Source organism: Anomalospiza imberbis, chromosome 2, assembly GCF_031753505.1.
Source record: "Anomalospiza imberbis isolate Cuckoo-Finch-1a 21T00152 chromosome 2, ASM3175350v1, whole genome shotgun sequence".
NCBI lineage: Eukaryota > Metazoa > Chordata > Aves > Passeriformes > Viduidae > Anomalospiza > Anomalospiza imberbis.
This window is the reverse complement of record NC_089682.1, coordinates 13,692,886-13,717,853: the sequence shown is the minus strand read 5'-3', so window position 1 is coordinate 13,717,853 and position 24,968 is coordinate 13,692,886. Positions and strand designations below refer to the sequence as shown.

At 45.2% G+C, this 24,968-nt stretch overlaps 1 protein-coding gene and 1 long non-coding RNA gene across 2 annotated transcripts; both read left to right on the top strand.

Annotated features, from left to right (window-relative positions):
* The first annotated feature begins 1,475 nt into the window (after nt 1-1,475).
* LOC137468288 (organic solute transporter subunit alpha-like) lies at nt 1,476-13,101 on the top strand. The gene is made up of 8 exons (XM_068179847.1): nt 1,476-1,630; nt 3,133-3,284; nt 3,403-3,476; nt 4,825-4,983; nt 7,701-7,812; nt 8,728-8,874; nt 10,135-10,240; nt 10,735-13,101. The coding sequence occupies exons 1-8, from the start codon at nt 1,552-1,554 to the stop codon at nt 10,920-10,922; spliced, it is 1,017 nt and encodes a 338-aa protein (XP_068035948.1). The 5' UTR covers nt 1,476-1,551; the 3' UTR covers nt 10,923-13,101.
* A 3,921-nt stretch (nt 13,102-17,022) lies between these two features.
* Nucleotides 17,023-19,044, top strand: LOC137465727 (uncharacterized). Its single transcript, XR_010994808.1, has 3 exons — nt 17,023-17,136; nt 18,247-18,548; nt 18,651-19,044. It is a non-coding gene; the product is annotated as an uncharacterized lncRNA (long non-coding RNA).
* Nucleotides 19,045-24,968: the final 5,924 nt, after the last annotated feature.

The following is a 24,968-nucleotide window of genomic DNA, read 5'->3' as shown; positions in this document are numbered from 1 at the left end:
GAGAATTGGGCAGATACCACATTCCAACAGCCACTGACTGTCGCATCCCTTCTGGTGAAACTGGAAGGCTTTCATCTTCACCTCTCAATGCAGTGAAAACAATGTCAGCAATGCCAAGGAGGACTTGAAATAAATTACTTTGATCTGTAACCAAGCTCTCCTGACAGTAAAAGAACAGGCTGTCAGTAGCCTCGTCTGTCTTGCTCCCAGATCTTGCCACTCTGGAAGGATCCTGCCTTCTCTCAGTTGGGTACCTGCTGGTTTTAGACAGTAAGCAGTCCCGTTCTCCCCTGCATCCTTGTGTTCCTGCTGGCAGTGTTTCAGTGTCTGGCCTGTCCTTCCTGTAAAACCTTTGGAAATCCATTGAAAACTGCAAGATGACAGCCCTTACCACAAGGGCCCTTGGTGCTTAAAAAATGTCCCTAAATTTCTCACCTCCCCACTTCAATTTGTTCAACTTTCTAGAACTCCACCATGGTGAAGGGAGGCCTCCATGTGTATTTTAGCTGGTTTGTGTCTTCCCTTATTTATCTACAAATTTCTCACAGTCCTTTGCATTTTGTCCCATGCTTACTCTTGCTGTTATTTTTGAAGACCATCCACTGTGCCCCCAGGGTCTTTTTCATGAGTGGCAATTACTTATCACTGCAGAGGTAATTAGGACTGTCCTCCTTTCCCCCCCGGACACCACTCTGCTCATTGCTACAGCGTGTCCCTGTCGTTTTGTCACTCAGCCCAGTAACCATTAGGGTTAGCCAGCTTTGAGTATCCTGAACAACCTGGTGGGTCACCAAATCCACCATTTCAGTACTCATTCCCTTTTCCTGGAAACAACCTGAAAGTGCTCAGGCTGCAGAAAGAATCCTTCCAGCAGAGGAAGCGTGTAGGAAAGTGGAGAATCTCTCGGTGTATTCCTACCCTCACTGCGCTCCCCTTCAGCATCTCACCTCGTTTCAGCCACGTCGATGGGGAAGCCTTTGGTGAAGGGCTCCATGAAAAGTCCCTCAAACACCTGCCCCACTGACAGAGCAGCTTCCCCACTGACAGAGCAGCTTCCGCCCGTGCCCTGGGGCTGGAGCGAAGGCGGACACGGTCCTGAGGATCCCGCCCGCCCCCCGGCCGGTTCCAGCGCCCCCTCGGCTGCCGAGCCCCGACTCCAGGTGCCCCGCCACGCTAGGGCTGTGAACATGGGACCAGGGAGAGCCGGCTGGGTGCCGCAAGCAGCTCCACCGAGGCCGGGCAGAGACACGGGGAGCAGCCGGGAACAGCCGCGGCCCGTGGCAGGCGGGGTGGCCGCGGGGTGGGCGCGCCGCCCCGGGCTCGGCGCTGCCGGGCCGCCGGGCGCCAGGAGGCAGCGCGGGGTCGGTCCCCGCGCCGCCCGCCCGCCCCGGCTCCCGGGTAATCATTAACCGGGCCCGGCCGCCGGCACCGCGCCGCGCATCGCCGCCCGCACTCGCCAGGGACCGGCGGCCGGGCACGCACCGACCCCGCCGCCCGTCCCCAGCCCCGGCACCGCCAGGGCACCGCGCCGGGGCCGGCGGCCGCGCAGCCATGGAGGCCGAGGCGAACGGGACCCTGCACCCCTCCTGCGGCTCCAGCGAGCCGCCCTACTCGGAGGAGCTTCTCCGGAGTAAGTGCGGGGCGGGAGGAGAGGGGGCTGCCCGCGGGACAGCCGGGGCGGCAGCGCCCTCGGCACCCACCCGCGGCGGGATGGCGGGAGCTGGCCCTGCCTCTGCCCCTGCCTCTGCCCCTGCCCCTGCCCCTGCCCTGCCCCTGCCCCTGCCTGTGCCCCTGTCCGTCCCTCTGCCCCTGTCCCTGTCCGTGCTCTTGTCCCTGTCCGTCCCTCTGCCCCATCCCTGTCTGTGCCCCTGTCCCTGCCCATCTCCTATCCTTGTCCCTGCGTGTCCCTTCGCCGTTCTTCCCCGGCGAGGAAATCCCCGAGCGGAGGCCGGCACCCGCCTGTCCCGGCCGATCCTCCGCCTGTCTGGGGGCCGAGCTGGCTTGGGGCAGGGCGAGAGCACAGCACGGCCCCAGCCCAGGGCCTGGCTGTGAACGGGGCGGTGGGGCAGGAGCGCCGGGGCCGCCCGGGACCTGCGGAACCGAGCGCTGAACCGGCTCCTGCAGCTGCGCCGGGTCTCAGGCTCCGTCCGGTGAGATTTAAGGATTGGAGATATCCACTGAGACGTGCACTGCCCCGCCTGCAGCCAAGTCTGGAAGTGCCCGGGTTTTTTGAAGCAGGTCAGATTAAAGAGGCTGGGGCAGAGGCTCTGCTTTGCCTCCAGATAGGCTGCGGGTCCGGCGGGGGTTAGTACTGATGATGAGCATGAACTTCTCCTGAATTAAGCAGGATTCCACTGCGATGCCTTTTTCTGTCTCTGGAAGCACATCCCCTGAGAGAAAATGCACTTCAGCCGTCATTTGTGTCAAAGTTGATGCCCATACTCAGTCCTTGTCAGCGAAGCTGGGGTCCAGAGCTAGCCAGGTGACCCCGCGAGGCTTTCGATATGACACCCAGTGTCAATGGAGACATAAAACCTATCACCTATGGGTAAATGTTGAAATGTTTAAGGGAGAAACAAAAAGTATTTTGGTGAAGACACTAAGTTTTATCTCAGGCTTGGGATATCAGAGACTTTTCCTTACATTGCTTGCGTGCCCTACAAAATTCCACCAAGCTTCTAGTAAGTTTGCCTGCCTAAGGAAGTTACATGTTACATGCCTATGAGCATATGATGGAAGCAGAGAACTGATACTGAGTGAATACATGTTTGCTTGTAGCCTACCTGGAAAAGTTCCCAGATTATGTATTTATTTCTGCTACATATTTACATTCATCTAAGGATATTTGTCCCGGAACTCCCCTTTTCTGAAATGGACTATTGCATAATGCTTTCAGAAGGTGAAGGCGTATTCTTCCTGCCTGCTGTCTGTGGATCCTGGAAAGATTTAGTCATAAACTTCAGTATTTGAATGGTTCTGTGGAGTCAGTGGTCTGCCTGTGTAACTAGGGATGAGTGCAAGTATTTGCAGGAATAAGGCAAAGAAACTCCTCAGAGATGGTGTTGTTACATTAATGTTTGACAAGCTTATGAAATAAATCAGAACTGTCTGCTTTCTTTTCTCTCTCTGCAGGCCTTGACCTACCAGGGAGATTTCTCTTTGCAACCTTGACTCTGATGACGCTCATTGCCATTCTGGTGTTTATAGAGGAAGCAGTCTACATCTACAGGAAAATCCCCTCCTCCAAAAGATCAATCATAATTTGGATTAATGCTGCAGCTCCAGTAAGTTAACATGGAAACAAGATAAAGTTTAATGCTGAAAATAAGGCTTCCCTGAAAATCCACAGGAGCCACATGAGCTCTCTGCCCTTTGTGCAACCTTCCTCCCTTTTCTCTGTAGGTGATCTCTACTACTTCATGCATTGGCATGTGGGTTCCTCGCTCAACAATGTTTACAGATTTCACAGCAGGAATGTGAGTATTCTGCTTGTTTCTAGGTGTTGCTCCAAACCCTGAATTTCTTCCCTTTAAACATCTGCTGCTCTTGGTAACACAGTCATTCTGTAAATTTAACAATTCAGTAATTTCTTTGTTTGAGTTGAAATCTCTTGGCAGCACTTTCCTGGGAGGTAGAAAATGCTGAAGCAGTTCCCAGTGCTACAGTCCCCTATTGTGGGAACGTCAGTATGAAGGATCTGTGACTCACAGTAATTGATTCCTTGGACTGACAGTCTCTTTGGAGCAGTAGTCTGTCTTTCCTCTCTCTGCATGTCATGTGGAATGAGAGTCTGGCCTGTGACTTCTTCCCTGCACTTTTACTAATGATGAGCCGTGGAGGTCTATTATTAATGGTGCCAAGTGAGCCCCCAGTGAGCACATCAACGTAAAATTGTTCCACAGTTGTCCTGATAAAAGCACTTTGTGTGTGAGCATGACAGCTCTGGCATGCACAGAGAAGAAGGGAGAAATGTGGTCCCTGTTTTCTGGAGGTGATGGCACAGCCCTGGAGGGCAGGACAAAGTAGGGGTAAGCTGTGGCCCTGAGCACTCCACATCTGGAGATGAGTAAAATAGTAAAAGAGGAGGGACAACACAGTAGTAGGGAATACTCTTGGCATGGTGTGCAGTGTGTGCAGGTAGTGCAGATTGCCAGAAGCTTCCAACAATCCAGTCCTGTGGCACTTCAAGCATGTTTAAATTCCCTCTTCTCCCTTGCCCAAGCTACAGGCAGTGCAGCAGAGGACTTCTTTTATTGATTGCATTTCCATGTTTGGTGGCATAATCTGTAGTTCCTGGGTAGGGTTGAGAATGTGCAGCTGGGGAAGGAGGGAGAGGTGGGGTTGCAGCAGTAAGCGCTTTGTCTAGAGAGGAACCACACCCTGCCTGGGCCAGCACATTCAATGATAGCTATTTATGTGAACCTAGCCATGTTTGTTGGTTGAAAGCCATGTTTGAGGAGCAAGAGCACTTGTTCTAAAAAGTTTGGACTAGTGAGAACTAGATAATTTATGGAAAAATACAGCCAGAATGACTGGGGCCAGCAAAGCCTGTGCTTTAACACCAACTCTGCCACCAGCCACCAGAGCGGCTTTGGGAAATTCCACACCTGCTCTGTGCCTCAGTTTACTCCTCTTTCAGTGAGGGTAGGGCAGTGCGGCTCCTCCAAGGTGATGGAAAGCAGAAGGTGTCTCAAAGACAGAGCTAGAATTTTTGTTGATTGCAAAGCCCAAGCCGTAAAAACCCAGTACAGAAGGTGGCACTGGCCTGCACAGGCATATGAGACACACAGGCAAGTTTAAGCTGGAATTCTCTTCCTCCCCTAGATTTTTCGCCATAGTTATCCACAAGTTCCTGATGATGATGATTAAAGAGTGTGGAGGGCAGAAGGTGCTCCTCAGACGGTTTGAAAATGGTCACTTCACCATCACCACCGGCCCCTGCTGCTGCTGCTGCCTCTGCCTCCCTCGTGTGCCCATCACCAGGTGAGTCACCCCTTTAAGATTTCCCTTTAAGAAGCTTGAAAAGGGCTGCTGGAATTCAGCCAGCTTGGCAGGGCCGGGCTTACAGCAAAGCTTCCCAAAAGTCAGTCTCAAAACGTCTCAAACTGTTTCTTTTAAACAGCATCATCACTCTGGGGCTGTACACCACCACTGATTTATTTAGTTTCTATAATGCAGAGGTGTGTGGGAGGATAAATTTCTACTCTAGAAAACCTAATAATTGACATTTTAGTTTCTTTTCGTTCCAGAAGGGAACAAATGTCTTAAGATTGGGTATTTTTCACAAGCAAAATTGTCACATGGAGGCTGTCTTGGTAGAAAATTTCCCTCAGTTTGATAAAATTGAAATGTTTAATTCTGATTTTGACTTTAAAACTACTTGAGATTAAAATAAATTTTAGAACAAAAAGTAGATTAAATTATTGTAAAGCTTTGTTCTCAATGAAATGGCATTGTCTGGTGAGGCAAAAGCAGATGTTTTCTTCTTCTAAACTCAGTATTAAAGCATCTTTGAGAAGGGGGGTTAAGGATGGAGAGCTACAGGAGGCAATATACTGTAACATAAACATGTTCTCCTTTGAGCACTGCTTGGTGGAGCTCCTCCTCTGGTTAGTGTCACCCCCTCACTTACACACCACTCCAGAGCCTGGAGTGTAACCTCCTGTATTTCCCTGAGCTTTTCTACTGGCACAGAGCATGAGACTGTTTCTCTCATTATAAGCAAAATCTGAGGGTCTGAAAAGAGACTTTTCTATGAGGGTGTGGACTTTAGTGTCAGAGGGTCCTAGGAGACTGTACAATCTGTTAGGAGAAAAGCATCAAACAGAACACAGCATAGTAGTTTCTGATGCATTTTCAAAAATTCTAATTTTTTATTACAATCTTTTTTTCCTTAAACTGCCTCATTTGGTATTAGAATTAAAACTTTAATTTCCATAATTTTATTTTAACAGAGTAAATATTTACATGGAGGAGGTACGAAGAAGAAGAGGTAGTAAAACAACGAAAAAATGCACCTTTATTTGTTTTTCTTGCCATGTCTGTCACCCTGTGTATAGGTTGTAGCAGCTGGGAGCTTTGGAGAGGGTCCCCTCCTCTGCCTTGCTGCTCTTCAGCCCAGTGGCAGCTTATGCAGGATGGAGTCATCTAATATGGACTCATTTCAGGAGCTAGACAGTGCCTATTACTGCTGACAGGAAGGACAGCTGTCTGTTAAAAAAAAAGGAAAAAAAAAGGCTTTTTGCTCTGCAGAGGGCTTAGGCCTCCTTTTCCAGTGTCTGTACCACTGGGAAAACCATCTGCTCTCTGCTTCTAACCTCTGGCCTTCTCCCATTGCAGAGTACCTTTTTAAAAAAATATATTGGCAAGCTATATGAGAGAAAAGTCAGTCTCACATTCCTTCCATAGGTACCTTATGGGGAAACAGGGAGCTACAGCAAGGGAGGGATTCATTCTTAAAAAAAAAAAAACATATATATCTGCAGTCCTGGGGAAAATAACAAGCTACAGATGAGGCAATGTGACAATCCATGCAACAGGGAGAGATGTGGCAGAAGAGATCTGGTGATCAGTTATGATGGGCCCGTGCTAACAAGGGAAACAACTCATGGCATTGCAGTGACTGCTCTCTTTGTCATGTGTATTATTCTTTAAAGCTCTCTGGGAATAATAATTCTTTGGAAAGGTACACACTAAGTGGCTGGCCCATTGCAGGTCCTTCCACATGGGTTTGTGCTGTTGATAATCCTGTGATTACTAGCTATATTCATTGAGCAATTCCTGTAATTCCTGGTTCATGGCTATATCCTTTAGCACACTAAATGGCAGCCTGCTGTCTGTGACACATCTCTGATGGCAGGGCCCAAGGAACTCCACTGAAAACAACACTGAAAATACGGGAAATAATGCACAGTATCAGACCAAAACATGAGGCAGCTGTAGCAGCAGCAGCTTCCCCTGTGAAAGCTGAAGGAGAGCTCAGGTCAGTCAGCTTTCATGCCCTCTGTTAGAAAGTTCATCTGCCCCTTTTCTGGTGGCCTTCAGTGCTGGCTGGCCAGGTTACAGGTGTGTTCTGGAGTCACTTTATAGTGACAGAAGTGAAGGAATCCTGAGCTGTCCTGCCGGCCTTGTGCAATTTGCCGAGTGAGAGACTGTTCCTTTCTACTGTTAGACTACAGAGGGGCAAACCCAGATGCCAAACCCAGTACCCAAACATGGTACTCTTCAAGATGCACTGAAAAACCACCAGTCCTTTACCCTAGGTCTGTGTGATCCTCTTTCTTGATCTACCACGGGACTAGGAAGTGGCTGAACAGGCTGATTTGTCCAATTTCATGGGAGGACTGAAATAATAAGGCAACAAGGCAAGAGCAAATGGCATCATTGTTCAGAAACCGGTTATGCAGCTCCTGTCTCCCTGGTTGGCTTCAGGGCAGAGAAAGACATCATGTTTTGCCCAGCCTTGGATAGTATGTACTTGCTGCAGAACAGGAAAAATACTATTTTTGTAGAGACTTTATTAAATAAACATTGGGAAATTCTTGGAAATATTTTCTAATTTTGAAGCTGTTCCTCCCCAGATTTTAGCCACATGCTACAGGAGTGGAAAAGTTTTGCAGTTGACAGTATCCAGAAAATGTTATTAAGGTTGCTAATATGATTTTTTTATTGCTTTTTTTTTTTTTTTTTGTTTTGTCCAGGCAAACCCTCTTTTGGCTGAAGCTGGGCACCTTTCAGTTTGCTGTCTTTCGGCCTGTGCTCATATTTTTATCAATAGTGCTTTGGACTAATGGCAATTACGTTCTTTACAATGTAAGTAACTATTTTAATCAGAGAAGGTCCTCAAAATCCATAGGTTTCAGGGCTGATGTAACTATCTTAGTCTACAACTAAACTGTGAAATCTGGGACCATTTCCAAGTGAGTCCTTACTGTATTCTTTTGAGACCAGAAGCATACGATTTCCTGACATCCTTGATTTCTGCCTTTCTCGACTCTCTGGAAAAGAAATTGGGCATCATGGGGGGTTGGGCATCAGATTATGCTCCAATACATTTCCCACCTGGTATGGTTAGAATAGCAGGACTGCAAGTTGCCCTGTGGGACGTATCTGCCCTGTGTTTTGTAAGGTACAGCCTTAAAAATAAGTGTATGTACTGGCATGTTAACAGGAAGCCTAATTCTATGTTGTTCAGCAAGACACGGTGATTTTTATATCTGTGCAAAATGAAAAGATAGTGCTATACTTCTGCTTTGTAACCGTGTAACCTGCAAGATGATGGAGAAATCTGTATCTGATAACAATTCGGCACCTCTTGGATAACTCAGACTAAAAGTACTATTTTTGTTGTTGTTTCATGGTATAAAATTAATGACCCACCTGAGATGTCAGGCTGAACATGTTCTCTTGAGCTGTTGAGCATTGCCAGGTGCTGCTGGGGTCTCTGAAAAGGCACACACTCCATGGCTGGCAATTGCAACAGTGAGGGGTTGTGTCACTTGGCACCTCCCCAGGCTGAACACATCTCCCTGTTGGTGCCTGCAGGAGGAGAGCCTGTGCCAACGCTCCAGTTGGTACTGGGCAGTTTCCCCATGCAAAACCCGGCAACTGCTGCTGCCACCAGCTTTCATGGAGATACAAAAAAGCATTTTTACATCATCCAGTTCACAACTTCTTCCTGGAAACACTGAAGTAAGGTTGTTTAAGGTTGTGTGATTTGCTTCTCAGTTGTCTCCCAAAGGACCTGCGCTATGGATCAGCTGCTTCATTGGTGCCCTCACCCTTTTTGCCCTGTGGGCAGTAGGAATCATGTTTCGAAAAGTTAGGATTCTCCTTAAGTGTAAGAACATTATTCCAAAGTTTGCTCTTTATCAGGTGAGAACTTTAATATTTCTGGTAAGAATTTCTCTTAACTGCTGATACTACTCTGCCTCTCTTGTTCCTGCTCCTTTGTTGAAAATTTATGGTATATTTCCCATTAAATACACTGTGCAAAGCCGTATTTTTACCTGATTAAAGCTGCATCCCTTTGAAGCACTCTCCTTTGCTGCTGTTCAGTTTCACTTGGAGCGAATTTACCTCTAGTCTTAGGAGTGCTGGAGACATGAAAGCCATGTAAAATCTATCTATTTTTAGACCACTGAAATCACAACAGCACTTTCTGTGGGGCTTGAAGGAAGTTTTGTAGATGTGGTATCCTGAAATGCAATGATAAAATGCTGGTGTGTACCTCAGAGAGGAGATGTTGCATTGTGCAGGCAGCTGTTTGAACTGTTTCAGCATTCCACAATATGCTGTTTTAACACTATTTTTCTTGGCCACTCTGCACTTCAGAATTAGATAATAGTGAAAATAATGGCTGCAGATCATTAAACAGTAAGGAACAGAACCACATAGGTTAGAGTGAAAAAGCACAGGGACGAGGACACCCTCTTCCACATCACTCTGAATAGAGTCCAGCAGAATCCTTGGATCTGCATCCTTGAACAGAACATGCATCAAGGCTGGTGCACTGAGGTTAGGTAAATTATTAAGCACTAATAAAGGCAGTAAACAGGATGGTCACACCTGCAAAGCTGTGTTAGGGTGAATTCAGGTTTGGGATGGCAAACTCTGTTGATGTGAGGGTTTAGACTCAGGCAGTTCCACCAGCAGCTACAGAAGCACTTTGATAACTCCATGGCAGCAAAGGTTTGGCTCAATGTAATGTCATGAGCGAGTGGTGGTTGCTGAACTCAAGCTGTGAGGAGTTCCTCGTACCTTCTGGCAAAGAAGCCAGTCTCACATGATCTGGGGACCACAACATCTCCCTGCTTTGGCAAAAAGAGGAGACAACAGGAAAAATGTTCTTTGAGTCTTTCATGAAGGAAGAACATAAGCTCATGGGTCAAATTAACTGGCATTTTTAAAACATTGTTACCTATTATTCAGAACTCAGTATTATTTGAAATCCCTGCTGGGAGGTCTGTGTATAATGTACCTCCCAAATGAAGGCCTGAGAAGAAATACTTTTCAAGTCCAGGATTAATTTAGGACTATTCAGAGCAATATCATCTGTTATCAAAGCAGAATTGTTGTGTGAACTATAAAAGCCTTTCTGGTAGCTAAGGCATTTGTTTTCCCTTTCTGGTGCAGTTTATTGTCATTCTGAACCACCTGCAGACCACTATTATTAACATATTCGCCACACAAAAAATCATTCCCTGTGCTCCACCACTCTCCTCTACAGCAAGAGGATCATGTAAGTTTTCTGGGGGAAGAATGTTCTTCATTTACTTATAAAAGTACCAGTTCATTGTTGCTAATGGCAATCTCTGGTGTTTTCCCAAAATACAAATTTCATGGTATCACTAGCTTTTGGAGAATCTAATTTTTTAGTTTAAAAACAATAACAAAAGTTTCATAACTGTCATGGTGGTAGAGAACAACTTGATAATGAGAAGAGCAGGAATCAGAAATGAGAGGAAAAGAAATCAACATGCATGACTACTGTTAAATCTCTTGTATTTTGGTTGCATAATTTATTGCATTCTTATTGATGGGCAATACTGGAATTCTGTAACTGATGTCATTGCTGAGTGTGAGAGACATGGGGACAGGATGACAGAGTTTGTTCCTTTCGCACAGGTGTAAATTAATAAGCCAATTATTCATTTTTTGTCTGATAGTAATTTCCCCTTTTTGGGGGCTTTTCTTTGTCTCCCTTTTTTTTTTTTTTTTTTTTTTTTTTGGCAGATATTGCCCAGCAGCTGCTCATCATGGAAATGTTTCTGATAACTGTAATCTCGAGGGTGGTCTATCGGAGAAAATACCATGACCTAGAGCCTCCGGAGTGTGTGGCTGAAGAACCTGGGGACAAGAAGCAGACTCCTAAGGTTATCCTGAATGGTGCAGTTGTTGAAGATGCATTGCCAAAGGTTTAGAAGCCTCCTGTGCTCCTGTTATGCGGGAGCTGTAAGATAGCTTCAGGAATTTGTATATTCTTGCACCAAAAATAGCCACTGTCCGTGTCAGAGCATGGCATGAAGGCTTGTGAGCTGCAGTACTGAAAGGACCAGCAAGGATAATCCTGTTGATTCTCCAGTGATGTGTGCATGGTGTGAGGGTTTTCACGCCATTTAATTTACTAAGATTTTATACCATTTTATACTGTTACTGATGGTGCCAAACTGTCTTACAATATGATTTTATTTTATTTTTATTTTTTAGCTATTAGAATGGCTATGATTTAAAGTTAATTCAGAGTAATTATTTTAAATCTTTTTTGACTTTTAAAAGTCTTATTTCACTGTGGATTGCTGTCATATGTCCAACTTAGCATTTTTCCGTGGTTCCTCCATTACAATAGATCATCTCTCACTCTACACCATGAGCTCAGCATAGCTAATTCTGATCAGTAAATACAGTCTCATATGTTTGTTCTGAAATCCCCAAATCCATGTGGGCTCTCCACCTACATAAACAACGACCTCTCTAGGGCAAGACTTTTCACATTCCTAGTCAATTCACCTCCAAAATTGGTAAATACACAGTTACTGTTTGTAAATATGTCAGGTGTTCTTCCTGTGGACAGCAGGTTCTCTGTCACTGGCCTGGAAAAGGAAAGTAGGAGATAGAGTCTGGGATGTCTTCTGGTCTGTGGTGTTACACGGTGCTTTGGTTGTCTGCTCGGTAAATGGGGATAATGACACCCAGGATCCTTGCACTAACAGCTCTGTGAGGATGGGAATGATTGACAGGACTCTTGGGGTGCTGGTCACCAGACAGCTGAACATGAGCCACCGTGTCCCCAGGTAGCCAAGAAGGCCAGTGGCACCTGGCCTGTATCAGCAGTAGTGTGGCCAGCAGGACCAGGGCAGGACTGTCCCACTGGTGAGACCACACCTCAAATCTTTGTTCAGGTTCGGGCCCCTCATGACAAAGGGGACATTGAGGTGCTGGAGTGTGTCCAGAGCAGGGCAAGAGAACAAAGCCAGGCAGATTAGAGTCACAGTACACTTTGGGTTGGAAGAGACCTTTAAAGGACATCTAGTCCGAGCCCCTGCAGTGAACAGGACATTTTCACCTAGATCAAGTTGATCAGAGCCCCATCCAATCTGACCTTGAATATTTCCAGGGACAGAGCACCGGCCACCTCTCTGGGCCACCCATTCCATTATTTTACACTTCTCACTGTGAAAAATGTCTTCCATATATCTAGTCTAAAACTATGCTCTTGTTGTTTTAAACCTTTATCCCTTGTCCTATTGCAACAGGCCCTGATAAAAAGGGTGTCCCCAGCTTTCTTGTAGTCCCCTTTAGGTACTGGAAGGCCACAATAAAGTGGCCTCTTCCCAAGCCTTCTGTTCTCTAGGCTCAACAGTCCCATCTCCCTCAGCCTGTGTTCATAGGCTGAAGTGCTCCAGCCCTCTCATCATTTCTGTGGCACTTCTCTGGACCCACTCCAACACACAGTGGGGCTTTATTTATGGCTTACATTGAATTAAAACATTGCATTCAGTTTGGGAATTGGTGGGAAATTAAATATAATGAAAATAACTAGTGAACCACCTGAAGCAGAAATTGGGGCTCACTTAAAAATGTTTTCTTTGTTTCTGATTGAGGTCAGAAACAATATTTTCTTTAACAACTGAAGGATTCCAATTAAGTAGAACTTGAATTTTTTTTTGTTTTGAAATGGTTGATGCAATTTTTATATTTAATCTTTTTTTCTAAGTAGGCAGTCTTGGACTGCATTAATTTGAGAGAATCTGCATTTTTCCCTTGAAAAATAATTTATGTGAGAATTTTTACTCTGCATTAGAGTGAGTGCATTAGAATAAGTTAGCTGGGAGCCGCTAACTTATTCTTAACGTGAGAAATCTTCTTAATGTATTTTAACATTATGTCTATCAGCATATTCCTAATGTTGCTTTATATCAGTGTAACCTAGGCCACGGGTACTTACACAGGCTTGAAGAGCAATACTGAATTTCCTAACAGCATTGGGGATGGTTGGCTGCAAGTACAATCAGCTTCACAACGGGAAAATAAAATATTTTGAGTTGGTAAAGCATCTTTGTGTTTTCTGTAGCGGTTCAAGGGAATGCTTTGATGGGTGGGATCTGTGGCATGGAAAAGCAGATCCACGTGGCATGGAGAGTGCATTTGAAAACAGACGGAGTGTGTAAGAAGTGGTGTCTGTAGGTCCGGAGGAGGCCGCTGGGGCACAGCAAAAGTCTTCATTCGTGGCTGTTGGGCTGGTTTCTGTCCTGTCACTGCAGTGCCTGTTAAATGTATCTTGTAAATATCAGTGTGGGCCTGATTTAGCCACAGGTATCGCTAGCTATTATGCTTTTGGGTAGCTATTTAATACTTGTTGTGACCTTCATCTGACATATTTCAGCAATAAGATGTACTGTGGTGATTGTCAAGCAGACTTTGGATTTGGCAGCAAATCTATTTACTGTGTACAGTCATGGAGATCTCATTCCAAACATCACTTACTTACACAGAAGCCTTTTCAGAGCAAAATTAGACATACATTTTCCTAATCACATGCCCAATTTTTGGTGGTTTTTTGTTTGTTTGTTTGTTTTAAGATTCTCTTGCCCTCCTCTGGCTCAGACCAATAGCTGTGTCCTGCCTAATGAAGGAACCTGGAAACAGGTGGGCTCCATTGCAGGGCCTGCATTCAGGTACTCTTGAAATGAAAACATTGCAAGTCACCACCTCCAAGCTGGACCTTAATCAGTCTGGGGATTGAAAAACAAAACAGAGAGCCAGAAATTCCTTCAGTCTCAGTTCTGATAACCATCCCTTTCAGATCACTTTCAACTATGTGTTTGTGATTGAAGTGTTTGAAAGCAGTTGACAAGAGCTAGAAGATAAATTTCACAGCTCATTTTATACAGCTGTAGTAAAGTAATAATTGTTAGAGTGAGTGCATAACCTTTATGCTGTGTTTGCCTGGGATTATTGTCTGAGGAAGGGTAAAGGTAATATAATCAGTGTTTTCTGTGATTAACAACATTAAACAGAGATAAGCGTGCACAGAGGTGTGTGATTGAGGGTTAAGAGGCTTCAGGCACGTGGAAGGAATTCCTTAGAACGTGAGAAAAGATGAGCCATATGCTTTGGGTGTCCACGTGCTAAAGATGCAGGCAGGAGGGTGAACACTGTCCGTGAAATCTCCAGTGTCGCGTAGGGCAATGCAGCCCACGCACAAGGGGGGAATCTCTACCACCTTGTAATGCTGCAGGAGTGGGTTGGTAAACAGAAGCTGCTCTGTGCTCTTCTCTTTTCTACCTGTCCTTCAAGCTATTAATTTTAAAGCAACACTAGCTGAATCCCCCGTTTCAGAAGACCATGGCGTGGGCTCCTGTTGGCTGCAGCATGGCCAGTGCTGGAATCTTGAAGAGGTTCTCTCAGCAGACCTTCTTGAAAGGCAAACTTTGCCATGCCTTTGTGTTTCTCACGTCTCAGGCCTCTCACCAAAGGCCTCATGACTTAATACGCAAAGGATGTGTTTCAGGAGTTGAGAGGGTGCTCTGCTGGCTATAGATCTTTTCCCTACCTCCCACCCTCCGACTGTCCTGTCTGCTCCGTCACCCTCACATTTACCTCTGCCTTGTTCTCCTTTGCTTGACAAAAAATCATGTGGGTACCCATCAGGGAGGATGTGCAAGGGTGTAGGCTCATGCCTGCACACTCAGGACAGCTAGAGCCTACTTTCTATGCAATGTCTGTTTCCAAAGGAAAGCCAAGAAAAAATACCCACAGCAATCGTTGTGATCCTGTGGTTCCCAGAACGGGAGCAGGGGAAGGATCTGGGTAACATTATTAAGCTCTTAGAGAGTGTCTGAAGGAGGCCACGAGGATGGTGAAGGGCCTTGAGATGAAGCCGTGGGAGGAGCAGCTGAGGGCACTTGGTCTGTTCAGCCTGGAGAGGAGACTGAGGGGAGACCTCAGTGCACTGAAGTTACAATTCCTTGTGAGGGGAAGAGGAGGGACAGACACTGATGTCTTCTTTGTTGTGACCAGTGACAGGACCCAAGGGAATGGCCTGAAGCCGAGTCAGGGAAGGTTTAGGTTGGATATAAGGAAAAAGTTCTTCATCCAGAAGGTGGCTGGGCACTGGAACAGGCTCCCCAGGGAAGTGATCACAGCACCAAGCCTGACAGAGTTGAAGAAATGTTTGGATAATGCTCTCAGGCACATGGTATGATTCTTGGGGATGTCCTGTCCAGGGCCAGGAGCTCAATTTGATGATCCTGATGGGTCCCTTCCACCTCAGCATATTTTGTGATTCTGTTGGAATACAATCAGTGGTAAATTGGACAAGTTAGGGCACAGATTTAGTGTAAGCAGTAGAGAAGCCCTGAAGACTCATGGATGACAGAGAACACAGCAGTCATTTGCTACACACCTAATGCAAATGCTAGAATAGGTCTGTTGCAACAACTCCACCTATTCAATAATTGGAATAATTTGAGGCATTTGGCTTCCTTACCCTTTCAAAAAAAGTCTGACTGCTGCTTTTGCTGACAGCCATTCACGTGTTTCTTCAGGACAGCTCATGAATCTACTTGCACCTCCTTAGCTCCCAGGTAAAATGGATGACTATTTTTAAGACATAGTTTTTGGGGGAAGAGGGTTAGATAACATACTGACCTTTTTTGACTGCTTTAGATGCCTTACAAAGCGTTAGCTAGGTGATTTTAACAGTTGTCTGAATTAGCATGATCATCTTTGTTTCAGCAAAAGGGACCAAAGCCGAGAAATCTAGAGTACTGTCTCTACACTGTGCTGCTTGACAATATGAAGACAATCAAAATAGCAGATTGAAAGAGCTCAAAAACCTATTTTTGTAGAATATTCTTTTTCTTTCTTCCCCCCCACAATTTCTCTATTTGTTGCCATTTATCTGTATGCAAAAGAAGCATGTTACACCTATACTGATGCCTCTTCCTGAGAAATAATTGAGCAGTTGGTGTTCTGCTCAAGTCTCAGAATAGCCTTTATTGTTCTTCAAACAAGGAAACGAAATCCCTACTGTGGAAAGTGCACTGAAAACCAGGAAGATTTTTTTCAATAGGCTTTACATTTTTGTACAATATTTTGGGCAGTTTTTCTCAATTCTAAGGAGAGATAATTGTCCCAGGGTAATTTCCTTTTCATTTGCAGGTGTCTTTTCCCTTCAAAACCACGCCTAGACCCCATTCTCTAAGACTTAATTGCCCAACATCCCTTATGCAGGTAGGATCACAGCATATGTAGAGAACTAGTGGTAGGATAAAATTACTTTTGTTTCCTTTAACGCAATTTAGCAGCTGAAAAGTGCCAGTCTCCCCTCTAGAGATTCAGGCATCAGATCACAGATGTCATCTGGGAACTAAGGAATAGTTTCCACACAAGCTGAAATTGGTGCAGACATTTTGGAGAACTGCAAAGCTCTGAGAAAGTGCTGCCAGACATTCTGCAGAGCAGAGCCGCAGGGAGAAAGGGAAGGTTGCTGCCAAGGGACAGAGTATTGACACAGAGACAATTAGCAGCTCAAGGGTTGTCAGTGAGGAAAAAGCAACACAAAAAAAAGCATTCAAAACTCTGTAGAAGCAAAACCAAGTAGCCCAATAATAGCAGCTGAGCAATGTCAAGGCTCAGCCCTCTCCAAGCAGCCACAGAAGCCAAGCCTTCCCCTCTTGGCTGAAGCAGCCTAGGCAGCCCTGGCTGCTCCGGTGCTTATCAAGGGTGGCGAGCACCTCAGCTTGTTAGCTCTACCCACGGGTTGTGCATATTGACCGATAAATCGGAAGTTTAACTCTTATAAGCTGTGAAATCCATTTTGCTGAGGCTTGGTACCTAGCAAAAGGGAGAGCTGTTCAGTATAGGCAGCACCTCCTCATCTATCACCCTTGGCAAATCCCTGGCTTAAGAGCCAAAGCAGGAACTAGAAGCAGCATGGCAACAATTTTTGAATTTATATTAATCCTTCATTGCAAATTGCTGAAAAAGGCAGATTTTGAGTTTCAGTGTCTCCCTGTAGCCTTGTCATATCCAGCCAGCAAAGGGTGTGAGCTAATTGTTAAATTCAGTTCAACAAGTTCCTCATTAGGGTGAAATTACCTGAGTTTGAAATCTGCTAATTTTCCAATCAGGGTGAGTGTTTGCACTTGTGATTTGGAAATAATTAACACATGGTATAACATCAAAACCTATGTAAAGGCTAATGGTAGAAGGACTAATTTCCTTGGCATGAAAGTGGCGTGCTTGGTTTCCCCACAGTTCTGTTACTCTTCTTTCAGTATTGGTATCTGCTGTGTAAGGTGTTCTTGTATTTATTTAGACTATTTCTCCACAGAGTTATACTTTTAATGATAATTTTGAAAAATTAAATTATTATTTTCCAGGATTGTAATTTTTAAAATTTGAAATGTGCTGTATTTCTTTCTGCTTCCTCCAGTTAATGCAGGCTTTCCTAGAATTACTTGTTTCTATTTTCCCTAAAGGGAGACAATAAACCGATTAAGGCTTTAGCCTGAATTCTGCAAACTTTCAAATGCCTTCTCAGGACACCCATATTCTGATCCATCAGAGCTTTCCTAAAAATGTGAATGCCCTGTAGTACTTGGAAAGAAATTATGCCCAGGTAGGGCATTTAATCAGGAAAGCAGATGTGTACATGGGTAAAACAAATGTAACTGGAAAACACAAACAAATGTTCTACCTTAGCTTCAGCAGCCCTGAATTCTAACATCCTGACATAGCTCAGTTGGTCAGAGCATGGTGCTCATAATGCCAAGGCTGTGGCTTTGATCCCTGCACTGTCCATCCACATAAGAGTTGGACTTGATCTTTGTGGGTCCCTTTCAACTCAATATATTCTGTGATTCTGTATTATTAGATAACACTAGCTGGTATAATCCAGGTATTTTTTCTGGTAAACAATGCTACCCTTGTAGCTTAGAGCATGGCACTAGGACAACTCAGTGCATCAGTGACTTGTCACCACAGGGCTCAAAAAGGAGAGACTTTAATCTCTGGTAGCCAACTCCACCCAAGTGTTAGTCCTGGTGTGAGTGTGCTGTGGCTTTTGACAAGCAGGGTGTGACTTGACAGGTACTGACAAGGAGAAGAGCCCTGTCCGTGTGAGCAGGCAGCCTACCAGAGGTCCAGTTTCAGCCAGGGGAGCAGTGGCACAGAGTGTGGTACTTGAGCTCTGCTTACCTACGACTGCCGCGCGGGGCTTTTCTTTGCTTTTTTTCACAGCATTGACTTTAAATTCCTAAGACCTCCAAGCAGAGCCTCCCACAAAAAAGAAAGCCATCAAAGGTAGGGAAGCTTTAAAAGGCGTCTGATCTCCCAAAGTTTTGTCAAGCAGCATTCTTTAGACAGAAAGGTTGCCTCGAGAAGCCCTGGGATGGAAATGTGGCTCTTTCTGGGCAGCTCTGTCTTCTCACTGGTCCACAGATATCTATGGCAACTGTTTGCACTGAGATAGGAACTGTTCCAGGTAGTTGTGAGACAGCTCTCAGGAATTCCATTACTGGACTAGTATCTCTGGCATTTAGGTAACGTGTTTTGAAGTACCAGTACCATAATGGTTTGGAGCTTTCTCTTCTCAATGCATTTTTTGATGAGCGTAAGTAGAGTTTGCTTTTCTTCTTTCACAGAGGAAGCATTTGTGATGTGTGTCCATGCCCATTCACACTGCCACAACTGCTACACAGAGGTGGTAGGGATTTGCATTTTCATGCAAGCAGATGACTCCCTTTCTTGGTCAGTTTTGCTTTTTCTAGATCATTGCTTATGAACTACTATTGCTTGTGAAATTCTGGGCTGCAAGTCTCTCATCCCTTTTTCTATTGCTCTGTTTCTGTTCACTGCCTACTTTTGTTCATGACATCAGCTGCTGTGGTTTCTGTGCTTCACAAGAAATCGTTCACCTCTGATCTGATTGCTTTGGTTATGGGCAATATCCCCTAAGTCAAACACCCAGAGCTGTGAGTCCACCTTCTTTTCCCCCTCTTGTGTTGAGCATCCCCCCACACTGCTTGTATTTAATGTGGCAAAGAGAGCATGGTCAATTGACTGAGAGAGGCTAATAAATTAACACTCATGATTTAGATTGGAGATGATTGCTTATATTATTGAAGCTGTTTGTTTTCCCAATGTACCTTAGCTTCCACTTTCAAAAAAGATCAAATTTCAAGTTATGGTGAAGTAACGTTGGCCATTTCACTCTGGTTCTTCCTGAACAGTTATTGTGTTACAAAAGACACACCTGGCAACTTGGGTGCCAGTTTTTGGCTTCCTTTCTGCCTCTGTCAAGGTCGGGATTGAAACTAGAGACAGTATTTCGTGTTTGGGCTCAAATGTTTATTATTTCTTATTTTTATTATAGTCTTACAAGTCATGAGTTCTACAGCATTCTACAAACAAGCTACAAAATGGCTAACTATCCTTCTTTACAAGGTCTTTAAAGGCTCAACTATCCAATTAAGAAATGACACCTAAATTATTTTCACTTTTAACCCAACAACTAACCACTCGTGTCCCGCAATGCGGAATTTTCTGTCCAATTTCAAAATACCATCCAAACCCATGAAGAAGAAGGTGAAGAAAAACAACCTGCCACTGCCCTAAAACCTCCATCTTGCTTTATATATACAGCTATATTCTAAAACCTTAAACTATAAGTTTTCCACCCTGTGATATTACACACTCCTATTCAAACCACACACCTGTAATCCCAGTGCCATCAATCAATTTTGGAAGCCTTCTCCAAGGCCCCAGGTCAAATGCAGTGTTCTCTTGTGGGTCTGTGCCTTTCAGCACAGAAAGTTTAAAATTCTCAGCATCCAGCATTCCAACACTAGGGGATAGTTTTTCCTGCAGTGCCAGCTGCCTTGGGAGTTGCTGAAGAACCCACACTGCATAAGCAAAGGAAGATCAAAGCCTTTAGGTCATCTAGCAGACCAAGTCCTGCCTGTTGTCTGCCTGGGAAATTACGTTAAGGAGATGAAGCTTAACCAACAGTTTTCTTTGTCTCTTATCCTTTTGGTTACATGCTGCTTTCTACTAGACAACCTCTTCTTTCATGCTCCTTCCTCCCTTTGAAATTCTCTTATTGGAGCCCCAAAGATCACAGTCTCCTGCCCCAGACCACCTGGGGAAAATGGCCCTTACTGAAATGGAGGGTATCTGCCAAAGTCCCCTTGTGAGATGCTACCTGGATTGGCTGCCTGCAGAGGGCCCAAGGCAGCTCTGAGCCCCCAGGCAAGTAACTGAGTTTAAGATGGTCTTTGCTGTCAGTATAATGATGTGCCAGAAAGCTAGATGGCTTCTGGAGGCTGACAGCAGTCTCAAGCCATTCTCTGCTTTTAATATAAATTGCCCTGTTGTTTAGTGCTGGCCCAGCAGACAGCATCCCTTGGAAGGCCACAGGGAGGTGTGTGTTTTGCTTAGATCCTGAACAGCCAAAGTGGCTCATGACGTTGCAAGGCAGCAACCAGCAGCAGCCAAGGTGCCACAAGGAACCAGCTCTCAGGTGAGCCTTGCTTCTGCCCTGTGCGACAGCTTCTTCAGTAAAGCTGCATTCATACATCCATCGCAAAGGAATGAATTAAAATTGTTCTTGTAATGATTTTAGTGGGATTTTGAATTGCTTTTGTAACATTAAAAAGAGACAATGCTAGTCTTTTGCCAGCAACCCATCATCAACTTTCGCCTGTCTCTCCCTGAAGGAAAAGAATGCTGATAAATGGAGAGACAGTAAAAGGATTTAATTTGGATTTATCATTCATAATTTTCTACACTTAAAGCCTGTCTTTGAACGGCTCTTTTTGAGGAAGTGATCTGAATTCTTTATTAGTTTAATAGAATTTTGCTAATATTACTGAGCTTATCCCATCCTCAAGCAGGATTTCCACCAACAGACTAAACAGATTTCCCTGACACTACAGCAAATCCTCTCTGTAAGCACTTGTGGCTGAGATGAGACTTGCTATCAGTGCTCTTCCTCCACGTGAGGAAGCAATCCTGTTGAAACTCTCTCCTAAAGAGACGTGAGATGAGTGTGACTGTTAGCTGGCTGTTTGCTTTTGCCTTAAAATCATGTGATTAATTATTTTGAAGTTTTCTTACCTTCTTTCTGTACTCTTCTGCCACTCGAAGCTGGATGAAGAAACCCCTGCAATCGTGTTGCACTAAATAAATTTCAGTGAGAGATGATTTCTGTCATCAGCCTCTGAGGTTCCAGCACACTGTCACCGGGATAGCAAAAGAGGCTGAAGTTTGTTTGTGCCATGACGGAAAATACAGTTCATCCCCATTTAATTTCTTTTTATTCCACAGTGTCTCCAGGGGTTTCAGTACCATACCATGAGAAGAAACTTAATTCTGCTAATGAAGTCAAAATCACTGTATTTGAGATAATTCCTCACCCCTGTTAGAAGAGAAAAAAAAAAAAAAAGGAATATGATAAAACAATTTTGTCACACCTCCAGACACACACACACACGCACCCCTTGGTTTGCACATTTCTTCCCAGACGGGGGAATTCACTGCAGCAGCCGCAGGGTAAACTGTGTCACAGAGTCTTCCTGCGGAATCTTCCGGCGGAACGCTCCGGGACTCCACCTAAGGACAAGTGGTCTCCACAGGCTGGCCCCACTCGCTGTTACGTTCTCCTGCGCTCGGTTGGCAGCCGCTGCGGGCCGCAGCGTTCGGCGGCACTGGGGGAGCCGCAGTCACCAGGGGGCACGCTGAGAACGCGCCCGGCGGCCCGCCAGAGCGCCTGCCCGCGGGCGCGCCGCTCTCCTTGCGGCTCCCGGCCCTCCCGGCAGCCTGGCGCTTTATCACTGCCGCGCGGATTTCTTTGCCTTAGAGTTAAGTAATGTCGCCGTCTTTGGTTTTGGAGGATTTTATTGTTTCGGCTGCTCTAAAGAATGCCTGCAAGCAGTGGTAGGGCCCTGGCTGCCGCTCCAGCAGCAGTCACACATCTGGAAGGTTCGGGGGATCTGTGATTTATCGGGAGGGGAATTATGCATGGTGCAGCCCCTCCTGGGTAGTGATTTGAAAGAACAATTTTTACAGAATATTTTTACCACTTCCATCCTTTCACTTGCAGTCCCCAACAGGACTTAAGATTGCTATCACCAATACTACAAACAGTAAGAAGCAAGGCTTTTTTGCCTCTTAACCAACCCTGTAGACAAAAAATGTAAATCAAAGCAGGTGATGGGTGCCATTCTCAGTTCTTGCTCAGATCCTACTCTATTAGTCCTGCCAGGTGGACACTCCATCTCCTTCAGCATACACTGCTTCTGTGTGTTGCAATAATCACAATTTCAGTGAAATTACTCCTATCGTACCTTTTGCTTTGAATTTCATCCTTGTCAACACAAGGAAGTTAAAGGCATGTGAGGATATATGCACACGCAGCTCTTGAGCCCTGCCCTCCACGTGGAGACACCGCACTGGGACCTTGGGCTGGTTCTGCAGCTTGTGTTGAAGTCCGCTCCCCGCCCGGCACACAGCAAACAGCTCCTCAGGGATGCCTTTTTGCAGCTTGTCACTCTGATTGTGTCTGCAGTAACGGTTTGAATTGGATTGCTGGGTGTGAAGCAAATCTCCTAATCGCGGCTCTAATGATGCCTTGAGCTGCCCGGGGGGGCTGAGCTCGGAGCACTCCGGCAGGATGCCTACTGCAGGAAACTACAGGGGGAGATGTGGTCAAGGACAACACCTAGAGCTCCCCACAGCTGCCAGCAGGCTGCCCGTGCCCACGGGACTAGCCTAGAGCTAGCCCAAAACGTGAACAATTGGAAATACCAAGTCCTCAAAACAACCCCCTGCACTGTACAGACACAGCCCTGTGGTGCAACTCAAGTGGTCAAATGCATGTGGAGATACCGCTCCTGATACTTAATGTGAAATTTCTCCCAGTCTTCATGTAGGAGCAGTTCTTGAATTTCTCTCAGTGATCTCTATACTGTATGTTGTTTCCTTTAAATTAAATCTTGTGGAGAATTTTGCCATTGATCAGTAAGAACGTGCCTGCTATGGGATAATTTTCTTCCCTCCTTTCTCCTTGGGTCTCTATAACCAGTCAGGACTGTCCCAGGGTTTTGTTCTTCTGCAGTGTTGATGGACATGGTACCAGACACAAGAAAAATTGTATTTCATGCAGAGAAGTAACATAACCCCCTGCCCTACCCTGTAGTCTGTGATGCCAAGGGGATGAAGCATTTTAAAGGCATGCTGCAATTTGGCTGTAGGAGAATACAGTCACACAGGGTAGCTGTTTTCAACCTTGCTGGTTTTCATCTTTCACCTTATCATTCTGATTTGAAACAGGATGTATAAAATCCAAGCTCAATGTGCCCTCTAGTGAGAGCCGATTCCTTCCTTCTTCTGACTAAAGAAGAATTTAATGCCCCGGTTTAATCTCTCTTTAAATATGGATAGGGAAGGCCTGTTGATACCACTTAGTGACGTAAATAGTTCTTCACAGCAATCCCTACTGTTAGACAGCAATACTATCTAGAGGTGCATGTTATCCAGCTCTGTTTTGGTTGGTGGTATCTGGTAACTTTAGGCCTTGCAGTGTGACTGTGTGGCAAGAAGTGGAGGAGGGACAGAGTGAGAGGAGGGAGAGAGCCAGGACTAGTGCTCACACCTGCAACCTATCCTCCATGGGTCATTTTCCCTTGGGCACCTTCTCCTATGCTAAAAGTTGCTAAACCTATGCAAGGTTTAGAAACACAGCAAGACATACATTACACAGGTACAACTAAGAGGCTACTCAGCTAAGTAGTGCTCAAGTATCAACTATGACTTAAGTTCTTAAATACAGGCTACTTCAGCTAATTATTCCAAGTATTACCAAGCAGGTAGGCAGCTGTTGGTTGGAAGGGAGTTTTCATTTCCATGACTCTTTGGAGAGGATCATGATCCCTCATCTGGCCAAGCTGCTGCTTGCTGAGTCTCTGTCTTCTTTCTGAGGGTGTTGCAACTTTTGCCCTCCTCAGTATTTCCCAGCTAACTGTTACTGCCTTTACAATTTCACTTCTGCCTGTGAACTTACTTTCATGTGGTGTTAGCAGCTGTTGCAGCTGGACAAGAATGTTCTAAGCAAGACTCAGCCAAGGCATCACAGCTGTGCCACAGCAAAAGCAAGCCTTGGGTCACAGGTAGCTGAACATCTGGGCTGGTGTTTAGCATCTGAAAGTTAGCTGCATGTTTGCACCAGAACCAAGGTAAAGGCATAATATTGCTCTTTGTTGTGACATTTAGGCTGGTGTCATACTGATCATTAACATTCAGGGGTGGGGGCAAATTATCGTTAGGGCAGATTAGAACACTGGCTCTGGATATTTTGGTACCGTTATGAAGTTCAGGCTGGACAGCTCATCATGACACCAGCAGCAGAGTCCTTGAAGTAACTGCTGGCTATATCACAGGTGGTCTATCAGATAAACACACTGGTTTTGATTGCTGAAAAAATCTAGTGATAGAAAATGTCCCACTGGCTCAGACATATTGTCCTGGGGGTTGTGTTAACGCCTTAAGAAGGACCAAGTGCACCAGAATGCTTTAAGCAGGACTGCTGGTTTTGACACAGGCTGTAATAGATCTGAACCGCAAATTTTGTGGTGGAGTGTTTTGAGGAGAACAAAGAGAATATTAGAATCTACCTTTTGAAAGTTCAGACAGAAAGGAAGAAGACCAAGCTTTTTGGACAGCAGAGCAGAAAAGCCCTCACATATCTGATAACTGAGAAAATCACTTACATACCAGAAGGTATTCATGCAGAGAATGAAGAGTGTGATCTGTGTGGAGCAGCTGGAAAAAAAAATCTTTGATTTGCTGGTTAATCAGAATGTACTGCAGAGAAATCAGTTTAAGGATAATCTCATTTGCTATTTATTTCTGACTCATATTTCCACAGGCCTGGATATATGCATTTCATCAGCCATCTACTTTGG